General features: G+C 37.4%; 1 protein-coding gene across 1 annotated transcript in view; it reads left to right on the top strand.

Annotated features, from left to right (window-relative positions):
- The window catches only part of MALRD1 (MAM and LDL receptor class A domain containing 1), a 553710-nt gene that overhangs the window by 54078 nt on the left and 479517 nt on the right, over nucleotides 1–20115 (top strand). The window contains exons 10-12 of the mRNA XM_019971898.2: nucleotides 736–943; nucleotides 12370–12516; nucleotides 18930–19027. Coding sequence (XP_019827457.2) covers nucleotides 736–943; nucleotides 12370–12516; nucleotides 18930–19027 — 453 coding nt within the window. The remainder of the gene's footprint in view (nucleotides 1–735; nucleotides 944–12369; nucleotides 12517–18929; nucleotides 19028–20115) is intronic.

Genomic DNA, 20115 nt, shown 5'->3' on the forward strand with positions numbered 1-20115 from the left:
AGTTTTTGATTTCTCTTGGACCCTTGGTGTTACCTAATAATTGCTCTTGTTAAAACCTCAAGGGATATTAATACTTTCACATTATCTTACACTAGAAGAGCAATGTATGGTTGTTTCAACTTGCTAGTAGTTTATACCTTTAGAAAGCCTGCAATTCAGTTAGAGAAAATGAATTCATTTCCTTTAACTAGCACTTATTTGATTGTTAGAGCAATTCTTTTATAAGGATTAATAGATTTTAAAATTTATTCTTTTAAAATGTTTTCCTATTCTATTGCATCCCTTTTTATCTGCCTGACATTTCACTTCCTACCTTCTAGTAACTAATTTCAGTAGTTAAAAAACCAAATGCATCTATAACTCTTGTTATATAAATAGCAACAACACTAATTTTTTCCTTGAATATTAAAGTCAGTGGGCTGTGAAAATGATGACCAAGTAAGTTTGCAGTCAGGGACATTGTTGGTGATTAAATGGGATCACGATCATGGGTGATTTCTCAGATCAGATCATCAGATCATGGGTGGTTTCTTAGACACCTCAGTGGCTCTAATGTGCCCATCAATCTGATGCATGTGAGTCAAGCTTATCAAATGGGAACTTTATTCTTAGTTGTATTTGCTTTATCTTTAAAAAGGCATTTTTCTTAATAATTCTTGAATCTCCAGTATTATTTTTGGAGTCTTTTTGAAGAGATTTTTAAGGTCACAAATTGTTCTCTGTGCTTCCCTGAAGATTATTTTTGAAGGAACTGTTTTGAACCACAAAGGTTTTATTGGGCTTGATGACCTGTGGGTCTACGCCTGTGCCCAGGCCCCGTCCAGACAACTTTGCTCTGCAGATGAATTCACCTGTGGCAGCGGCCAGTGCATTGCTCGAGAATCGGTCTGTGACTCTTGGCAGGACTGTTCTGATAAGAGTGATGAGGACCCGACAACTTGCTGTAAGTAAATTAATGGTTGACTCACTCCTATGCTCACATTCATGACAGTGGTTGAATTTAAGAGAGTCTTTATCTTGAGCAAGGTGAAGTTAGTATGAATGAAGTAAGATGAATGTATGTTCTCACTTTGAAGCCATTAGCGCTATTCCTTGTGGACATCTCTATGTTAACTTAATGTTTTGGTGCTTTTTTTCTCACTCTCAGAATCTATTTGTTCAACAAATGAATAGTTGTGATGTTGAGTGAGGTGTGTGCATTTTGAGTAAGAGGAAAATGGATGGGAGAAGGAACCTATTTGTATTCTTCTCTTAAATACAAATTTACTATGGGTTAATAACCTTTTTTAAATGTAAGATTTTTTTCCATTCTGACCGATTATGTAGAAAGCTGTGGAGCAAGGAAAAAGAGAAGGAGGGCTGTCATTACCTTCCAGATAGCCATGATGATGTAGAAATCAGCCATGGTTGGTATTTACGACTAGGCAAAAAGGCCCAACTCCTTTATTTCAGACCTTTTATGAAGTCTTTGATAAGAGTAATGATAAGAAATTCTATTACTATTCAAACCTAGTTATATCAGAAAGGAAACATAGTTTAATTTACAACTTACATCATGGTTTTCATTCATATGAGGTAACTTAGCAACTAAAATATTTGTCTTTTTAGAAACAATGAATACAACTAAATGCATTCAATTTCTATGAATCTATGAACCCTCACAAACAGGAGGGTTTCTTAATTATTAAAAACTTTACATTTATTTTTGCTGCAGTGCTTTATTTTAGTGATATATTTTATTGAGCAACAGAAAAATATTATAACAAGATGGATATCACCTTTTTAATAATGAAAAGCTTTTACAATATGCTTCTGCTGATTGGTAAGTAAGGATTTTACTGAGAGTAATGGACAAAGATGTAGAAAAGATGAGATGAGAAAGCAAGGAAGAAACTCTCTGCCTGTTTGTAAATAGCAATTCAGTCTATTCCCAAGACACTTGGTTTTAACCATAAATTTAGGTAAAATAATCTCCTTACCGATATGATTTCCATGGATTTTTTTTTGTGCCCTTTTTTCATTAGAAAAGAGGCATTTCATTTTCTGTAATGTGACTGTCACTTTCCTCTTTTTTGCTTCATTAAAAAGTTTTTTTATTACAGACAATTTCGTTCATTTCTTGTGACAAATTCACCTTTCTAATGGTTTGTATTATTCTCAATTTCAATAATTGAGAGTAAATATATTTCTTGTCTTTTCAATTCCACATATTGAAACTTAAACTTATTAATAGCTTTTCTCCTTTCTTTCCCCGCAGTTGAAGGATTCTTTATGCTATCCTTTTAACTGGTTTTCTTCATCGAATTTCATCTAGAATATTAGTAGATACTTTAGCATTTGATTTTGGACATACTTTCCCATATCTCTTTATTGGAAGTTTTATTGATTACTTATCTGGCGTTTCCCACATAGATTATATCTTGATACCATTTTGCTGTTTCCTTTGTGTGAATTTAGGGACCGATGTCTGTCCTTATCAAAAAGTAGTTTTACTTCATAGTCAGCTAAAGTTTCCAAATAATGTAAGCTCATTTAGTCAAATAGTCAAAGAACACCTGGCATGCTTGCTTGATTTAGATCAACTTTAAATAGGAGCTATGACATAAAAAGGTGGCCATGTTACATATTACAAAACATCCATAGAGTTTGGTGTCAGCATGAGTATTTCATGTACATATTTGTATAATCATTTTTGCTTGGAGGAAATTATTGCATAGTAATGGAATTACTAGAATCTATATAAATGTTATAATGTTATACTGTTTTCTGCACTGAAGTATTTAACATGTGCAGCCCATGTGTAATATGCAAAACATGTTTAATACTATAGTGCATAAAATAGTGTAGCACTCTACCAATTCTAACAATTCCATTACTATATAAATAAGTTTCTCCAAGCAAAAATGATTATACAAATAAGTACAGGAAATAATCATGTTTACATCAAAGTATATATATATGTTTTGTAGTATGTAACATGGCTACATTCTTATGTCATATCCCCTATATAAAGTATATAAACACATGTATATATATGTTATTGCAACATAAGAGGCTTTCCTTTGACATTTTAATCCAATTTCAAACATTGTACAACATACTTTGAGTTTGTATTTTATAAAATTGAATTCATTATACAAATTTTTTTATAAATAGAATTTTCAGGTCCATAAAACTCAAGAAAAATGTTTTTATACCTTTTTTTAAAATGTCAGCATAGGATAAATCTCTAGTATAGCTCATATTGCCGGGAGAAATATCAACTACCTCAGATATGCAGATGACACCAAATGAAAAAGTTGGCTTAAAGGTCAACATTCAGAAAACTAAGATCAAGGCATCTGGTCCCATCACTTCATGGCAAATAGATGGGGAAACAATGGAAACAGTGAGAGACTTTATTTTGGGGGGTTCCAAAATCACTGCAGATGGTGACTGCAGCCATGAAATTAAAAGACGCTTGCTCCTTGGGAGAAAAGTTATGACCAACCTAGACAACATATTAAAAAGCAGAGACATTACTCTGCCGACAAAGGTCCATCTATTCAGAGATATGGTTTTTCCAGTAGTCATGTATGGATGTAAGAGTTGGACCATGAGGAAAGCTGAGTGCCAAAGAATTGATGCTTTTGAACTGTGGTGTTGGAGCCACTCTTGAGAGTCCCTTGGACTGCAAGGAGATCAAACCAGTCAATTGTAAAGGAAATTAGTCCTGAGTATTCATTGGAAGGACTGATGCTGAAGCTGAAGTTCCAAGACATTGGCCACCTGATGCGAAGAACTGACTCATTGGAAAAGACCCTGATGCTGGGAAAGATTGAAGGTTGGAGGAGAAGGGGCCGACAGAGGACAAAATGGTTGGATGACATCACTGACTTGATGGACATGAATTTGAGCACCCTCCGAGTGTTGGTGATGGACACTGCTGAGCAACTGAACTGATATTCATATATACAGCTTGAATACATCAGATTTTTTTACTATATTCCAGAGGCTAAGTAAATATTAACTCATGAATATTATCAGTTGGTATCTGTGGTCAGTGTGATTTTTGCAAAAATGCATGTTTACTCAGGTAAACATTCTTTACCAAGTTTACCAAGAAAGTTTACCAAACTCTCTTTACCAAGTTCCTCTTACTTTTATACCATTTTAACAAATGTAGTTGACTGAGCCTCCAGCCCAGTACCTTTTCAAAAGTAGCTAATGGTAAAGGAAAAACGGGTTCTGAAGTTCCTACCGTTAGTGTTACTTGGTTGACTAGAAGTCTCGGCAGCAGCATCTGCAGAATTCCTTGGAAACATAGAACTTCGGGATACAACCCAGTCTTACAGAACCCAAACTTGCATTTTAATTCCCGTAGAAGTAAGTCCCTCAGTCGTGTCTTTTTGCGACCCCATGGACTGTAGCCTCCGAAGTTCCTCCGTATATGGAATTTTCCAGGCAAGGGTACTGGAGTGGGTTGCCATTTCCTTCTCTGCTGCATTTTAATAGTGCCCCAGATGATTCACCTGCATTTTTAAAAATTTGACAACCACCGTGCCTAAAAGGCTTCCAAAATGGAGGCCGAAAATACTTTCTGAGAAAAGAAAACAGGTGGAGAGAAAACTGTAAGAGAAAACAGTCTTAAAAGGCAAATTGGAGGCCTTTCGTGATAGAAAACAAAACTCCCAGTACTTCACTAATACCTAAGGGCAACATTATAATTCCTAACAACATAGTTTTAAAATAGTGCTATGTACAAGAAGTGCACAAAACGAATGTATACAATTGGGTTACTTTGGACATATGCATACACTTGTGAAACCTGTGCCGCATCCTTCACCTCCAAAGTTTTCCTTGTCCTTCCCTGCCCTACCCCCTCCACTTTTTTGTAGCCAAAACACTTGACCCAAGATTTATCTTCCTAACCGGGAGGGGCCGCGCATACAAGTGCCCAGGAAGCCTAGGTGCTGGAGGGTACCTGCCGCTATCTGCAGGCAGCAGAGGCGAAGGGCATGGCGGGGAGAGGGGCAGCCGGCGGTACCTGAGGCTGCGCCCCCTCTACCACTTCCTCCTCCGCTGCCTCCTGGTTTTTCTCTGGCTCAGGTCAGTTAAGGGCCACCGAGTGTTTCAACATTTCCCAGCAGCGGAAAGGTTCAGGGCCCACCTGCTGCAGGTGAACCCCTGCCTGGGTCTAGCAGCCTTCACGACCGGCCCTTGCAGGTGAACCCATGCCTCGATGTCTTGGTACAGCGTTCATTCGGATGGTGAAAGGGGCGCCGCAGGACCCAAGACCCGCCGCCCTAGTGGTCTTGGTCCTGGGGGCGAAGGCACTGGCCTCTTGGCCATCACCGCAGGTTCCCCAGGTCCGGGGCCTCCCCTTAGCAGGGCATCCCCGTGTGACGGCGCCCCGGGACCTGGGCGCTCCTGTGGAGTCCTCTCCTTCGCTGCGGCTCCTACTTCCTGGAAGAGACCAGTCCAGCAGAGGTGGGGGTGCCGGAGGGAAAAGGGGGGCCACCCCCTCTGACACTCCGGGGCAGGTGAGGTGTTGCCGGGAAAGGTGCCCAAACGGCAGTGGTCCCTGCGGGAGAACGTGGCTCAGGCCGCGGTGCCAGTGAGCCACGGAAGGTTCAGGGAGGGGCGCACCTGGGAGCCCCGAGCAGCCGCTGGAGGCGGGAGGCGGGAAGCCCGGACGCTGTGACCGCTGTGACCGAGGGGAATCAGCCCCTGAGGAGAGGGGTGGTGGCCAAAGAACCCCGAGCAGCAGCGAGGAGCGCAGGCCTTTCCAGTTCTCAGAGCAGGAGCAGGACTGTAAGCCCTGCAAGGATGGGGAAGCGCCAGTGCGTGGTTTACTGCAAGCAGTTTTGTAGAACTTGTCCAAAGTCCTCTAACCCTTCCTAGTGGAGGATATCACCTGTCAAAGTTCCAGATAGCTTAGATGCTCTTGCCCAGTAAAACTTCGCCACTGTCCACTCTTAAAGGCTCAAGATTGGTGTTGGAGATGCACAGGCAAGTGCCTGTCCCCACAGCTGCTGCTGCTGCTAAGTCACTTCAGTCGTGTCTGACCCTGTGTGACCCCATAGATGTCCCCACAGCACTTTGAGCTTAAAATACGTCGTTTACATGAACACGAAAGACGGTTCAGAGAACGGGTGCTTGTGGAGCAGACAAGTGAGCTTTTTTTCATGCTCCTTCTCCTTTCTGCCTCTCCCATTTTAAAATACTACGCTAAACGTATTTTTTTTTTTTTACAAGTATTAAGTATTGCAAAACAACTGGCAAAGTGTATAATACAGTATTGTTGACTATAGACACTACTTTGCTTAACCAAAATTTGTATCAACTGAACAGCATGTGCTTTCCAGTGTTTTCCATACCTGATGCAAGTGGAATCATTATTCTAAGTGAAATAAGCCAGTCACAGAAAGACAAATCCTGCACAGTTCCAAACTATAGATTCTTGATGGTTATTAATATGATCCTGTATAAAACAGGGACATTTAAGAATAAAATACTCATGCCATATATTTTCTCCAACATTTCTAAAAAGATGTAACATATACCAGGTATACACTGGTATATGCATACATGGTCTAAAGGTATACATTGGCTAGCAGAACAACTAACAGATCAGATCAGATCAGATCAGTTGCTCAGTCGTGTCCGACTCTTTGCAACCCCATGAATCACAGCACGCAGCACGCCAGGCCTCCCTGTCCATCACCAACTCCCAGAGTTCACTCAGACTCACATCCATCGAGTCAGTGATGCCATCCAGACATCTCATCCTCTGTCGTCCCCTTCTCCTCCTGCCCCCAATCCCTCCCAGCATCAGAGTCTTTTCCAATGAGTCAACTCTTCGCATGAGGTGGCCAAAGTACTGGAGTTTCAGCTTTAGCATCATTCCTTCCCAAGAAATCCCAGGGCTGATCTCCTTCAGAATGGACTGGTTGGATCTCCTTGCAGTCCAAGGGACTCTCAAGAGTCTTCTCCAACACCACAGTTCAAAAGCATCAATTCTTCGGCGCTCAGCCTTCTTCACAGTCCAACTCTCACATCCATACATGACCACAGGAAAAACCATAGCCTTGACTAGACGGACCTTTGTTGGCAAAGTAATGTCTCTGCTTTTGAATATGCTATCTAGGTTGGTCATAACTTTCCTTCCAAGGAGTAAGCGTCTTTTAATTTCATGGCTGCAGTCACCATCTGCAGTGGTTTTGGAGCCCAGAAAAATAAAGTCTGACACTGTTTCCACTGTTTCCCCATCTATTTCCCATGAAGTGGTGGGACCGGATGCCATGATCTTTGTTTTCTGAATGTTGAACTTTAAGCCAACTTTTTCACTCTCCACTTTTCACTTTCATCAAGAGGCTTTTGAGTTTCTCTTCACTTTCTGCCATAAGGGTGGGGGGGTATCTGCATATCTGAGGTTATTGATATTTCTCCTGGCAATCTTGATTCCAGCTTGTGTTTCTTCCAGCCCAGCATTTCTCATGATGTACTCTGCATATAAGTTAAATAAGCAGGGTGACAATATACAGCCTTGACGTACTCCTTTTCCTATTTGGAACCAGTCTGTTGTTCCATGTCCAGTTCTAACTGTTGCTTCCTGACCTGCATACAAATTTCTCAAGAGGCAGATCAGGTGGTCTGGTATTCCCATATCTTTCAGAATTTTCCACAGTTGATTGTGATCCACACAGTCAAAGGCTTTGGCATAGTCAAATATACCTGATTTTCCAACATATGCTACAATGTGGCTAAATCTTGAAGACATTATGCTAAGTGAAATATGTAGGTCACAGCAGGACAAACACTGTATAATTCTACTTACCTAGAGGACTCAAAACAGGAAGCAGAATGGTGGTTGCCAGAGGTTGAAGGGAAGGGAAAAATGAGAATGTTTAATGGGTATGGAGTTTGGCTTTGGGATTATGGGAAAGTTCTGGAGACACATGATGGTGACAATGTACAACTGTGTAAAGGTGCTTAGTGCCACTCAACTGGACACTTAAAAATGGTCAAAAAGGTAAATTTTATAATAAGTGTGGTGGTGGTTTAGTCCCTAAGTTGTGTCTGGCTCTTGCAACCCCATGGACTATATAGCCCACCAGGCTCCTCTGTCCATGGGGTTCTCCAAGCAAGAATAATGGAGTGGGTTGCCATTTCTTTCTCCAGGGGAATCTTCCTGACCCAGGAATCAAACCTGGGTTTCTTGCATTGCAGGCAGATTCTTTACCAACTGAACTACAAAGGAAGCCCATATATTTTACCACAATAAAATGTTGAAAAAAAATATATATATAGTTCATGCAGAAAGACTGTGTGTCAACAAGGACAGAAGGATGGACAGATCAGTGTTTAAATTAGAGCAGTTTGGAAAATTCCATGGGAAAACTCTTTTAATTGAATGAAAAAATAGGGATGTTTTAGAGCATTTAAAATGCAAATAGAAATTGTGACACTTCAAAGAAGAAGGTACAATATTCAAGTGAAAGAAACTTAAACCAAGAATCCGGTGCAAGATGTTTAATTTTCAATATGATACTGTGCCTGAATGCTTTCCATATTTTGAAGAAAAATGTTGAATACTAAAATACCTCCTGAGGGTAAGGGACATATATGTACACTTAGTGGAGAAAAGATCTTGTGGGTTCTCAATAAATAAAATATTTTTGTTAGTATAATCATATTAAAACCTAGTGTCTGCTTAATGAATGTATAATTCCCACACAGACTTCTTTTCTTATACAATAGAGAACTGACTGACTGACTTCTGAACCGGGGAGTTCATAAATATTTTAATTTTCATGATCCAGAATTTTCCTCAGCTGCCACAATAAAATTCTTTTTCTCTTGCCAGTATGCTTCAGTGGTTAAACATGCAAGAGAAAGCTTTGTCATAATTTAAAAATATTACTCTAACTGATGAACTCAATGAAATTTCACTGAAATTACAAACTGTGGCATATCTCATCCTCTGATTAGAGATGGCTATATGTATTCTGCAGTCACAGAAATTTAAGTAAAAGCAACCAGATAATCCAAATCACTACTTGTCATGAATACAGTTTGTGTATAATATGAATAGGTACATTTTTAGATTTTATAAATATTTAACATTTAACACATGTGGTATCATAAGGCATTTATTAACTGCCTGCATGTGTTTGGCCCACCTGGTTTTACTTCAGATAATAACTTTATCTTAAATGTTTGGAATTATGTAGGGGAAATATTAAACTCCAGTACTTTGGCCACCTCATGCGAAGAGTTGACTCATTGGAAAAGACTCTGATGCTGGGAGGGATTGGGGGCAGGAGGAGAAGAGGACGACAGAGGATGAGATGGCTGGATGGCATCACTGACTCGATGGACATGAGTCTGAGTGAACTCTGGGAGTTGGTGATGGACAGGGAGGCCTGGCATGCTGCGGTTCATGGGGTCGCAAAGAGTCGGACACGACTGAGCGACTGATCTGGTCTGATCTGAGAGGAAATATTAACGGAAGAACTTCAGCTTTGGTGACTGGAATTTGACTTATATTTTATAGTGCAGTTAAGTTCTGGAATATTTAGCTTTAAGAAAGTCCTTTGACATGTACTGGAGTGAATGTCATTGGTTTAAAAAAAAAAACAGCTGAGCAGTTCACTAAGATCTCTATAGAAATGATTGCATCATTTTATAGAGGTGATTGCTTCCCTGGTAGCTCAGCTGGTAAAGAATCCGCCTGTGATGCAAAAGACTCCAGTTCGATTCCTGGGTTGGGAAGATGTCCTGAAGAAAGGATAGGCTGCCCACTCCAGTATTCTGGCCTGGAGAATAGTCCATGGCAAGGAGTCAGACATGACTGAGCGACTTTCACTTTCACTTTGCATCATTTTGCTTTCATATATCTTTATGGTGATGGGTTTTAAAAATTAATTTTCATTTTTCAAAAGACAGTGTTTTGGGTTTTGTGGAAAGTGCAATGATTGGCATTTTAACTGATAAAACATCCAGATAATGAAAGAAACGGTTAAAACTTTTCTTCTAAAGCTGAATTTCAACATGAATACAATCTATTTTGTCTTAAAATCTTTACGGGTTTTGTAATTGAGTGATGCAGGCACAGATGTGAAACATCTGTGGAAGAGCTGGTGATGATTGGGTCATTTTGTACTTTCCATTTCCAGTCAGTGGTATAGCCATTTCATACCATTGCGTCTAACAGTGATTGTTCTCTGCATGGTCTTGCTTGCTTCCTTTGTGTATTAACCTGTAATTTGTTGCTCCAATAGGGCTATATTGAATATATTGCCCAAACAGGGCACTTGAGAGGAAAGAGGAGAGATATTAATTATTCTCCTTGGACATGGGTATAAACTGGGACATTTCTGGGCCAACCCAGATGGGGGTGCTTGTGGTTGAGGGAGGAGGGATTCCTTGACCAAGTTCACAGTCAAGAATTGGGAACTTGTTAACACATTTTGGAGGTCAAGTATATATTTAAACCTTGTCTATTTGTATATTCTTCTGACTGAGAAGAGCTGGGAGGTGGCTTAGCAGGTGGTGAAGTTCACAGAAGACCAAAGAACTAGATCAGAAGATTTTCTGGATGCTGGGGGAGACAGTCACAGTTAGGTCATAAGTTCTTAACACTGTCAAAAAACCGAAGAGGCTCTGCTTGGAGCAATAACTGGCTATCAATAGCAGTATTCCAGCAACACTGTAACCAGAGCTGAGAAAAGAAAAACATCCAGAAGCAATAGATTTCCAGTTATGTACTATGTGGGTGAACAGCATTTCCTTGTCATGTTGATTCACCATTAGGTTATGAGCAACATTTTCCCATTATCATATGGTAGTTAATTTGCTTGTTTTTATTTTTGGAGAATACATTTAAGGGGAAATAATATTTGCTTGTAGAGAAAAATCTTTTTGTTACATATCCATTATATGACTATCTAAAGAAGCATAGCTCTAAGAACTAAACATTGAATATACATGGAGAGTAAATTTGTGGCCTTATTTGCAAAGCATCCTTTAGTGTTCTAAGAGCTGACATATTAGTGATAAAATATCTGGTCGTGACCCAGGTGTCCATTTTTATAGAAATTTGAATATTCTTTGATTATTAAGATATAGTGAGCTTATTCAATATACTGGTAAAATTGGTCACATTTTAAAAAATTGAACAGAACCATTAAGAGCAAGCAGTGATGCAGTCGTTTAAATTTTGAGGCAAAGTCCCTGGTGTAGGGAGGCTTCAAAGTATAACCTTTGGTATCAGACAACTCAGTCTGGATATTCCATTTACTAAAATGTATCATAGGCAAGTTACTTAGCACTAACGTTTCCAAAAGATAATTATACTTGCTTTGTAGGGTGTTTGTGAACACAGATGGTAATATATGCAAAATACTTGGCACATACTTGGAGCTCAGTGGGAATACATCTATTCCTATTTTATTAAAGATCATAGAATTGTGATAAGAGGGAGCTGTCAAAACTTTAGGTGTTTTCTGACCAAGACCAAGAATTATTTTATCCTTCTTTTAGTTATGAAAATGCCTCTGCATAAAGAGGAATACTTGCAAATATGTTTTAAATTAATTTCATGGATTTATCCACCAAACTACTATCTAATATAGGCTGATACGATAATTCTTATTTTAGGATAAGGAACTTTATAATTTCTTGAAAGCACAAATCAAGTTGTTAGAATTTCTAGTGTACTACCCAGTCCACTGAAACTTGCTGTTTTCTTCCCTCACAAATTTGGTGACAAAGCTATGATTAGTGTTTAGGCCGCTTACTCTAAATCCTGACTTTCTCTAGAACTCGTTATCTTGTGATAAATGTAGGAACTTAAGTATTTTTCAACTTTGTAGTTGTGTATTAAGAGGAAGGAAAAAAGCGAAGTTCAAAAATATCTAATTTACCTGCAATCCAAAGTGGGCTGGGGATTTTTTTCTTTTCTTTTTTTTTTTAGAGAAACTGTTAAACTAACATAATAGATTGAATTCTAAGGTGCTGACCTCAGGCTCTTCAGGTGTCCAGAATTAATTTAAATTCCATCCTTTTAACCATCCCAGCAGGTGAATCTTTTTCATCTTGGCAGTTGAATTGGTTACTCTGAAAAGCTGCAGAGTTTTACCTTGTGTTATTAAATGCAGTAGAGATGGCCAACCAGGAAGAAATGTGCCAGGTGTAGATAGAAGAGTGTAGAAGGACGCTGCCTCACGCAGCACAACTTTGTGAGGTTGGAAAAAGCCAAACGACTCTGATGATCAGAAGACATTGATGGTTCTGACCACCTAAGTTGATGGGCTATGCTAGAGTCAATGTTTCCCTGCTTGCTCCCCCTTTATTCTCTTTTGTTTTCCTTTCTGTCCATAACAGCCAGTCATCTCAGGTGTGACTTTGAGTCTGGTTTCTGCGGCTGGGAGCCATTTCTCACAGAAGATTCACACTGGGAATTCATGAAAGGGTTGCCCAGTGCAGACCACCATCTTCCTGATGCTGAGTACCCAACAAACACAAATCATGGTAAGATATTTTCCTCTTTTCTTTAAAAAAAAATTTTTTTTTCCCCCTGTTTTGGAATGATGATTCTGTGCATTTTCATTTCCCACTGTAGACTGTATAAGTGGAACTCTGGTTTGTCTTGCTTTCATTTCTTCTAATCAACTTCATAATTTGTGGTTGAGTTTCCTGAAAGGAGCATTAATTTAATAACAAAACGTTTTGTTACACCTTTTAAAAGGTGGGATTGAAGGCATGAAGAGGGGAAAAGTCTTCTGATAATTTTCTCTCGTCATGAATCATGTACAGTAGGCTTGCCTTCTTTTTGGAACAATCCAAGTTTTGCAAAACAGAATAGTTTAATCCTTTTTCTAGGAAAAGAGAACAGAGATTTAGCACTAGCTCGAAAATAAATTGCAAATACTCTAATACAACTTAATCACCCTTAAAGCTTCTTTGTAACAGTCTTACTTTTTCCCCCGTATATCCTTTTATTTTAACCAGCAGTACATTTTTTACATATCCCCTTCAAATAGAGCAACCATAACTATATATAGCATTCCACTGAAGGGTTGTAAAACTCCAGGGAAAATAGAAGGGTTTTGTTCTGTTTTTGTTTTGTTTGATGAATTGCAAAGGTACATTAGTTTCATATAACTTTATAATAACACAACTGTGCCATAGATCCTCTTTAAGCTTGCATAACCTCCACTAGATATTATATCTCTTTCTCCTTTGAGATTTCCAAAGAAGTACACCAAAACTAATAGAGTTGACTGTGTTTTTAGCCATTGGAAATTGGGGTTAGTGGGGAAGGATGTTAGAGGGCAGAGAGGGAGCCTGGCTATTCATCCCATCTGTTGTCTATAAACTCAGCTTATTATTTAACAGTAGATTAAGATCTTAATTTCTGCTCATGTGCCAGTGGGTCTTATTTTTCCCTTCAGATTCTGTAGCAGATTGAGTTAAATTTACAGTTTAAAATAGGAAGGAGACTATTAATTATTGAAACTACATTTATTACTAGTACATTTCCTCAAAGTTTATATGTTTTCTTAAACCAATTGAGTACATACCATATATTAGACCTGGGTGTATACCAGTGGAAAGATATTTGAGTTGTTCCTACATTTTGGTGATTATGAGCATATAATTTAGACATGAATTTTCATTAGAGTTGAGCACTCTGTCCAATTCCTATGTATAATTAATGTTTCCACTCTGGTTAGTAAAAAGACCCTACTGTTTCTGACCCTTTATGATCTTGGGGCAGTGTTTCAGCTGCTCCTTTTAGAAGGTTTTCCTCCAGCCTCAGGTGGTTACCTTATGCCCACGCCCTGGTCAGTACTCAGGTGGAGAGTTGGAGGGAACTCTTTGGAGATCTCCGGAGTTTGCTCTCTTTGCAGCTCTCCTTTTCCTGGAACTCTGCTTCATGAACTTTGGCCGCTTGTGTTTCCCCAAACTGCAGTCTTTTCAACTTGAGAAGACCACCACACTGCTGGCTTCCGCCTCCCTGATTGGCAGTTGGGAACTGGGTTTAGGTAGCAAGCTGGGAAAATTGTGTAGCTTCGTTCGTTTGTTTCCTCTGTCAGAGATCATTGTGATTCTATATTCCCATTGTCCTACATTTGAAAACCATTGTATAATATAAATTGTTTTGATTTCTTTGCTAGGGTAAGATAGAAGACTAAATCTGATGCCTGATATTCAACCTTGCCTTAAAACAGAAAAAAGCCTAATTCCTTTTGTTAATTTGCTTAATTTCTTTGGTCTGGGTATGCTGTAATATATCTAGCCATCCTCTTATTGCATAACAATATTATGACAATGCTGCAAAATCTATACTGGTATGCATTTTCTTATATGGGGATCTTTAATTCTATGTAGTAAATAACTAACAGTGATACTCCTATTTTTTACAGAAATGTACTTTCTCTCAAAATTGTAATAAAAATTCTAGCAGCAAAAGGAGTACTGTTTTCTATTTGTCTACCATCAATAGACATGCTATTCTCTAAATTAAAAAAAAATTTACGTGTAAAAAATGATTTCTCATTTCATCACTTCCCTGGTGGCTCAGAGGTTAAAGCATCTGCTTGCAATGAGGGAGACCTGGGTTCGATCCCTGGGTTGGGAAGATCCCCTGGAGCAGGAAATGGCTACCCACTCCAGTATTCTTGCCTATAAAATCCCATGGACAGAGGAGCCTGGTGGGCTACAGTCCACGGGGTAGCAAAGAGTCGGATACAACTGAGCGACTTCACTAAGCTTTATATAAATGGAAATATATAACCTTGATTTGTATTTCATGGAAAGATGATCTTTTTCAAATGTTTCTAATTTTTTCCATTTATTTAGATCTTTAATTTCTCTATATTTGAAGCTTCAGTGTATAGATTTTAAAAAGATTTTGCTAATATTTCCTTAGGTTTTTAAAAACTTTTGCAGCTATTGTAAATGTCACATTTTAAAAACTTAATTTTCGGAGTTGTTCCTGTATATATAAATGTAGTTATATTTTAAAATATTGACCTTGTATTCAATGACCTTGCTTATTTTAAAATTATAGTTAAGAATTTATAAATTATGGGCTCATAATTATTTTGTCTTCAAAGATTGACAATTTTATTTCCTTCTTTCTAAATCTTAAACTCTCTATTTTCAGTTTTATTGCTCTGACAAGGACCTCTGGAAAAATGTTGGCTAGAGCTGGTGATAGCTGCTGTACTTGTCTTATTCCTGTTGAGGGGAAAAATTGTCAGTAATTCAGCCTTGAATACTATAGTTACTAAAAGGTTGTTTTGTATTAGATAAAGATGTTCCTATTTGTAGTGTTAAAGTTTATGTATATGTGTGTGTGTGTGTTGGGGGGAGCCTGGGGTCTTATGATTGTATTTTATGATGAAGTATTTTTGGATATACTTCCAAAAATATATCTCTGGATTTATTTTCTTACAAGCCTGCCCCACAGAATGCTCTGAGTTAAGAGACCTATGGAATTATAGCATACCAGAGTGACTGTTCCTGTTTCTTTGGTATTTATTTAATAAATAATTAAAATAATAATTATTTTGTCTCCAAAGATATATTTAATATAAATATAATTAATAAATATTCAAAATATTTATTTTGAATTAAAAATATTCAAAATATTTTGTCTTCAAAGATATTTTAAATATAAATAATAAACATTCAAATATAAATATAAATATTTGGATTTAATTATTTATTATTTAATCTGTTAAAACTGGGTTTATGATTTTCAGAACATATTGTGATAATCATCATTGTGATATTATCTTTTTTGTTTATAATAAAATAATGATTTTTTCAAACATTAAACCACCCTTGTATTCCTGACGCAAACTTCTTTTGATTGGTTTTATTTATGATTTCTTCCTGCATAATGGTATATTTGTGATATTTTTACCTAAATTCATTATAAGGTATTTTCTAATGTTCTCACAGCATCTAAGGAATCCTTTTTGGGCCATATTGCATTATAAGGGGTGCATCCTTTGCAAAAGGTGAGGTTGAGGCTGGCTTGAACAGTGTAGCTTGGGGAGGCTGACCCCTCCATTCTTTATTTTTATACTGTGCTGGTCAGCTAGCCCCTCTGGTGTTACAGGAGTTTTACAAGAACAGTTTTACGATGAACAGTTAAGATGAACAGAAACAGTCTCTTTGGTATGCTATAATTCCATAGGTCTCTTAATTCAGAGCATTCTGTGGTCCAGGCTTGTAAGAAAATAAATCCAGAGATATATTTCTGGAAGTATATGGGCCTGGGGTCAGAGTTCATTCTCTTTAGGGTCTACCTGCATATATAAATTTTAAGTCAATACTGTCTGTTTTTCAAGCATTTGGTTAAAATGTTCTCTAGATGGCATTTAGCTTCCACATCAGTTTTCACTAATGTAATATTTTCATAATATTATCTTTTCGTCTAAAACATGTTATCTCTTTTCACTTAATCAGAAGTATTATAGTTTTTCATGGAGTTTTATGATGTTCTTCATACAAGTCCTGTCCTTTTCTTGTTAAATTTATTCCTACATATCTTGTATCATCATTGTTAATTGTGAGTAGAATATTTCTTATCATTCTATATTCAGGGTCTTATTGCTAAAATAAATAAAAAAACTTAGAAGTATTTCTCTGAATTTACCTTGCTAAATTCTCTTATTGATACCTGTCTTTATTAAAAGAGAATTTGTTGGGGTGTCTGATTTTACAATTACATTATTGGCAATACTGGAACGCTATCTCTACTTTTCTGTTGTATTTACTAGAAATTTTATTTTCTTGACTTGCACATTTGCTAGACCTATGAGATAATATTAGTCTAAGATAAGTAATATTATCATACTAATATTTCCTCTAATTAGTAATGGTGACAGAATTTTCTAGGTAGTTTCTCATTATAATTAAAATAATTTTGTTGTTGGCCATTGAAGACATTATTTATTTTGAGGTAGATCATTAATCTTTATTGTTTCTTTTTAACATTTTATTGAGGTTATTGGGAATGAATGACTATTTTTCACAGTCTTTTCAATATTTGTTTATAAGGGTTTCCCTGGTGGCTCAGACGGTAAAGACTCCGCCTGCAATGCAGGAGACCCGGGTTTGATCCCTGAGTCAGGAAGATCCCCTGGAGAAGGAAATGGCAACCCAGTCCAGTATTCTTGCCTGGAAAATCCCATGGATGGAGGAGTCTGGCCAACTACAGTCCATGGGTCGCAAAGAGTCATACACGACTGAGCGATTTCACTTTTGCTTTCACTCTATATGACTCTATTATTTTACTCTTTAATTTGATCTTATTGACTATGTTGATAAGACTGTTAAACCAAACTTCTATTCTTGGAAAGCTCATTGGTCGGGGCACAGCATTCTTTTTTAAGAATTGCAAATGCAATTGAGACATTTTAATTAGAGTTTTGTATCTATGATCATGAGTGATATTGATCTATAGTTTAATTCTCTTTTCATCATTTTTAACATTAGAGATATCTGGCACCATAAAATGAGTCAAGGAACTGTTCATATTTTCCTAAAACCTGTGATATATGAAAGTAATGTGCAAATATTTGTTCTTTAAAAATAAAATAAAATAAATGGTGGGGCCATACACCCTGGTAGATTGTTTTCCTATCACTTTTCCAGTTAATTTTGTGGGATAATCAACTTGTTCAAACCTTTTGCTTCTTTTAGATTTTGGAGTTTTAGTGTTTATGTGTTTCATCCTTCATTAACTGCTTGTTCGAAACTGTCCATATTGTTTTAAATGACCAGAGGAGTAAGATCTTTGAATATTGTTAATGTTTAGAACTTTTATTAGTCTTTTGGCAATATTCAGTTGATTTTTACTTGAACCTGAAGATTTTTGAGCTGGAATAATTTTTCAAAGTCATCTTTTCCTACTCTTTTACAGGTGAAATAGAGAATTTAATGAACTCATATACTCTTTCTATTACTCTTAGTCTGGAGTTGGGAACAGTGGGCATTATCCTTCCCAATTGGGTTTGGATTTAAAGCCCATAGAAACCGGGTTCTGTTTTTCTCACTCAGAGACTGCACTGCTGACTTGCAGCCGTGGTAGTTTGGTTAAACATGTGGTGGTACCTGTAACACATTTAATTATGAAATCCTTTTCATTCTGTGCAATCAGCGTTGATCTGGCTAAGAAAATTCCCTTCTGAATGTGTTTTATTTCATCAAAATAGTTGTTTTTACTATTTTGTGATTATCAAAGGGCAGAATCAGACCTTGACATTGTGCAGCATAGACTACCTTGTAAATATTCATTAGTCAAGGAAGCTACCCTGACCACTCTTCTGAATGTGTGATCTTTCCGGCTGGTAAGAGATGTTATCCCCCCTGTACATTTGCCATTAGCACTTCCATTGTAGTTAAAATCTAAAAGCAGTTATTTTGTTAACACTCAGATTACATCTTTAATTAAGCTTTCATTCCCACCAGCACAGACAACAATGACAAACATGTAAGCCCCAGGAGAAACCAAGCTCATTCTATAGGCTCTCATCTTTCAGTACATCCAGAAGAAATTTACAAGTAAAGATCTCCTAGGAATTTTCCAAAGGCATGCTGAATATCTAATTGTAAATTTAGAAGCTTCGTTTAATTTAATTTCAAACCGTGACTTGAGTTAAGCCAATAAAACATGTTCATTGAGAGAATTTAGATCAAGAGCTTATTTTTCATCAATGAGATTTTATTTCAAATATTTAGTGTTATCCATATGACAGCAATTCATGGTTATCTCTGGAATTTAATGGTAAAGAAGTAAAAACGTAATTTTCTTTATCTGATTGACAGTTGAATGTGTGCACGGTTGAGCTATTAGAGCAAAGAACCGCCAAATGTACAAGAGAAGAACTTTTATCCACATGACTTTATGTTTGTTTTTGCAGGATCATTTATTTATTTTGGGGCACATCAACCACCTGCAGTGGCCAAGCTTGGAAGTCCTGTTCTTACAAAATCAGTCACTGCCTCTACCCCATGTCAGGTAACCAATTACTGGAATTTTCATTGGCCAGTCTGTGGTTATAAACTGTTAGGCTTGGGTTACTCCAGCTAGTAAATGCCTCCTATGTTTTACTACTATTTTCATGATGTATTGAGAGATCTGTGTGAGCTATTTCAACAGGAAATGTCATGTCATTCCAAAAGACATTTACAGCGTATAACTTGCACCCTTTGTTTGGGGGGCCTATTCAAAAATATTTCTATCATTTTGTATTCTTTCCATGTAGTTCTTTCAATAATTTAAAGCTGTGGATACACGTTGCCCCAACTGCTTGTTATTTTGGCCAGAAATGTTGCTAATAATTGAGGAAAATAAAAGCAGTTTAACAAATTCTGTTGAAAACAAGATGAAAGGGTGAATAAATGAAGACAAATCTGTGCAGGAAAAATAAATATATTTCCAGAATTTTATTTTTTCAGTTAGTCTTTCTGGTGCCACTAAACACAGACCAAGCGGTAAAACACTCAGTTCATTCCCACAGCATAACAGAGAAGAAGGCGAGGGAACTTTGGAGTCAGATGAACCTGGTTCCAATTTCACTTCTGCCACAGATGATATGCTCTGAGACTCAGTGTCCACACTGGAAGCATAGTGTTAGTACACCTACTTCACATGGTTGTGAGAACTCAAATGTGATTAAAGGATCTGGGAAAGTATTTGGGACATAGTAGGTGTTCAATAAACATAATCCTTCCATTTTTCCATAACACTAATGTTTCCATTAGAAGTTTTTATCCTTTTGAGAGTTCTTTTTTTTTTCTTTTGAGAGTTCTAACATGTCTGTGAGCCTGTAGATTTCAGCTTTCTTTTTCTCCCTTTACTTATCAGAAAATAATGAAGGGATCAGTAGTCCCACACACTAAATTCATTGCCTGGAAATGCAGGGTTACAGAATTAATTCAGGCATTCCTGGTGATAAATTACAGATCATTCAGAGGTGTAAATTTAATTATACTTTCAGCATGGTATAAGCCTGACTGAGAGTGCCTGCAACTCTTAATAGATTGTCCTACTCTTTTTATTTTTTCCTTTGTTTTTTTGTTGTCCATATCTTTGTGAGAATTTGG

This window comes from Bos indicus, chromosome 13 (genome assembly GCF_029378745.1).
Source record: "Bos indicus isolate NIAB-ARS_2022 breed Sahiwal x Tharparkar chromosome 13, NIAB-ARS_B.indTharparkar_mat_pri_1.0, whole genome shotgun sequence".
Taxonomy (NCBI): domain Eukaryota; kingdom Metazoa; phylum Chordata; class Mammalia; order Artiodactyla; family Bovidae; genus Bos; species Bos indicus.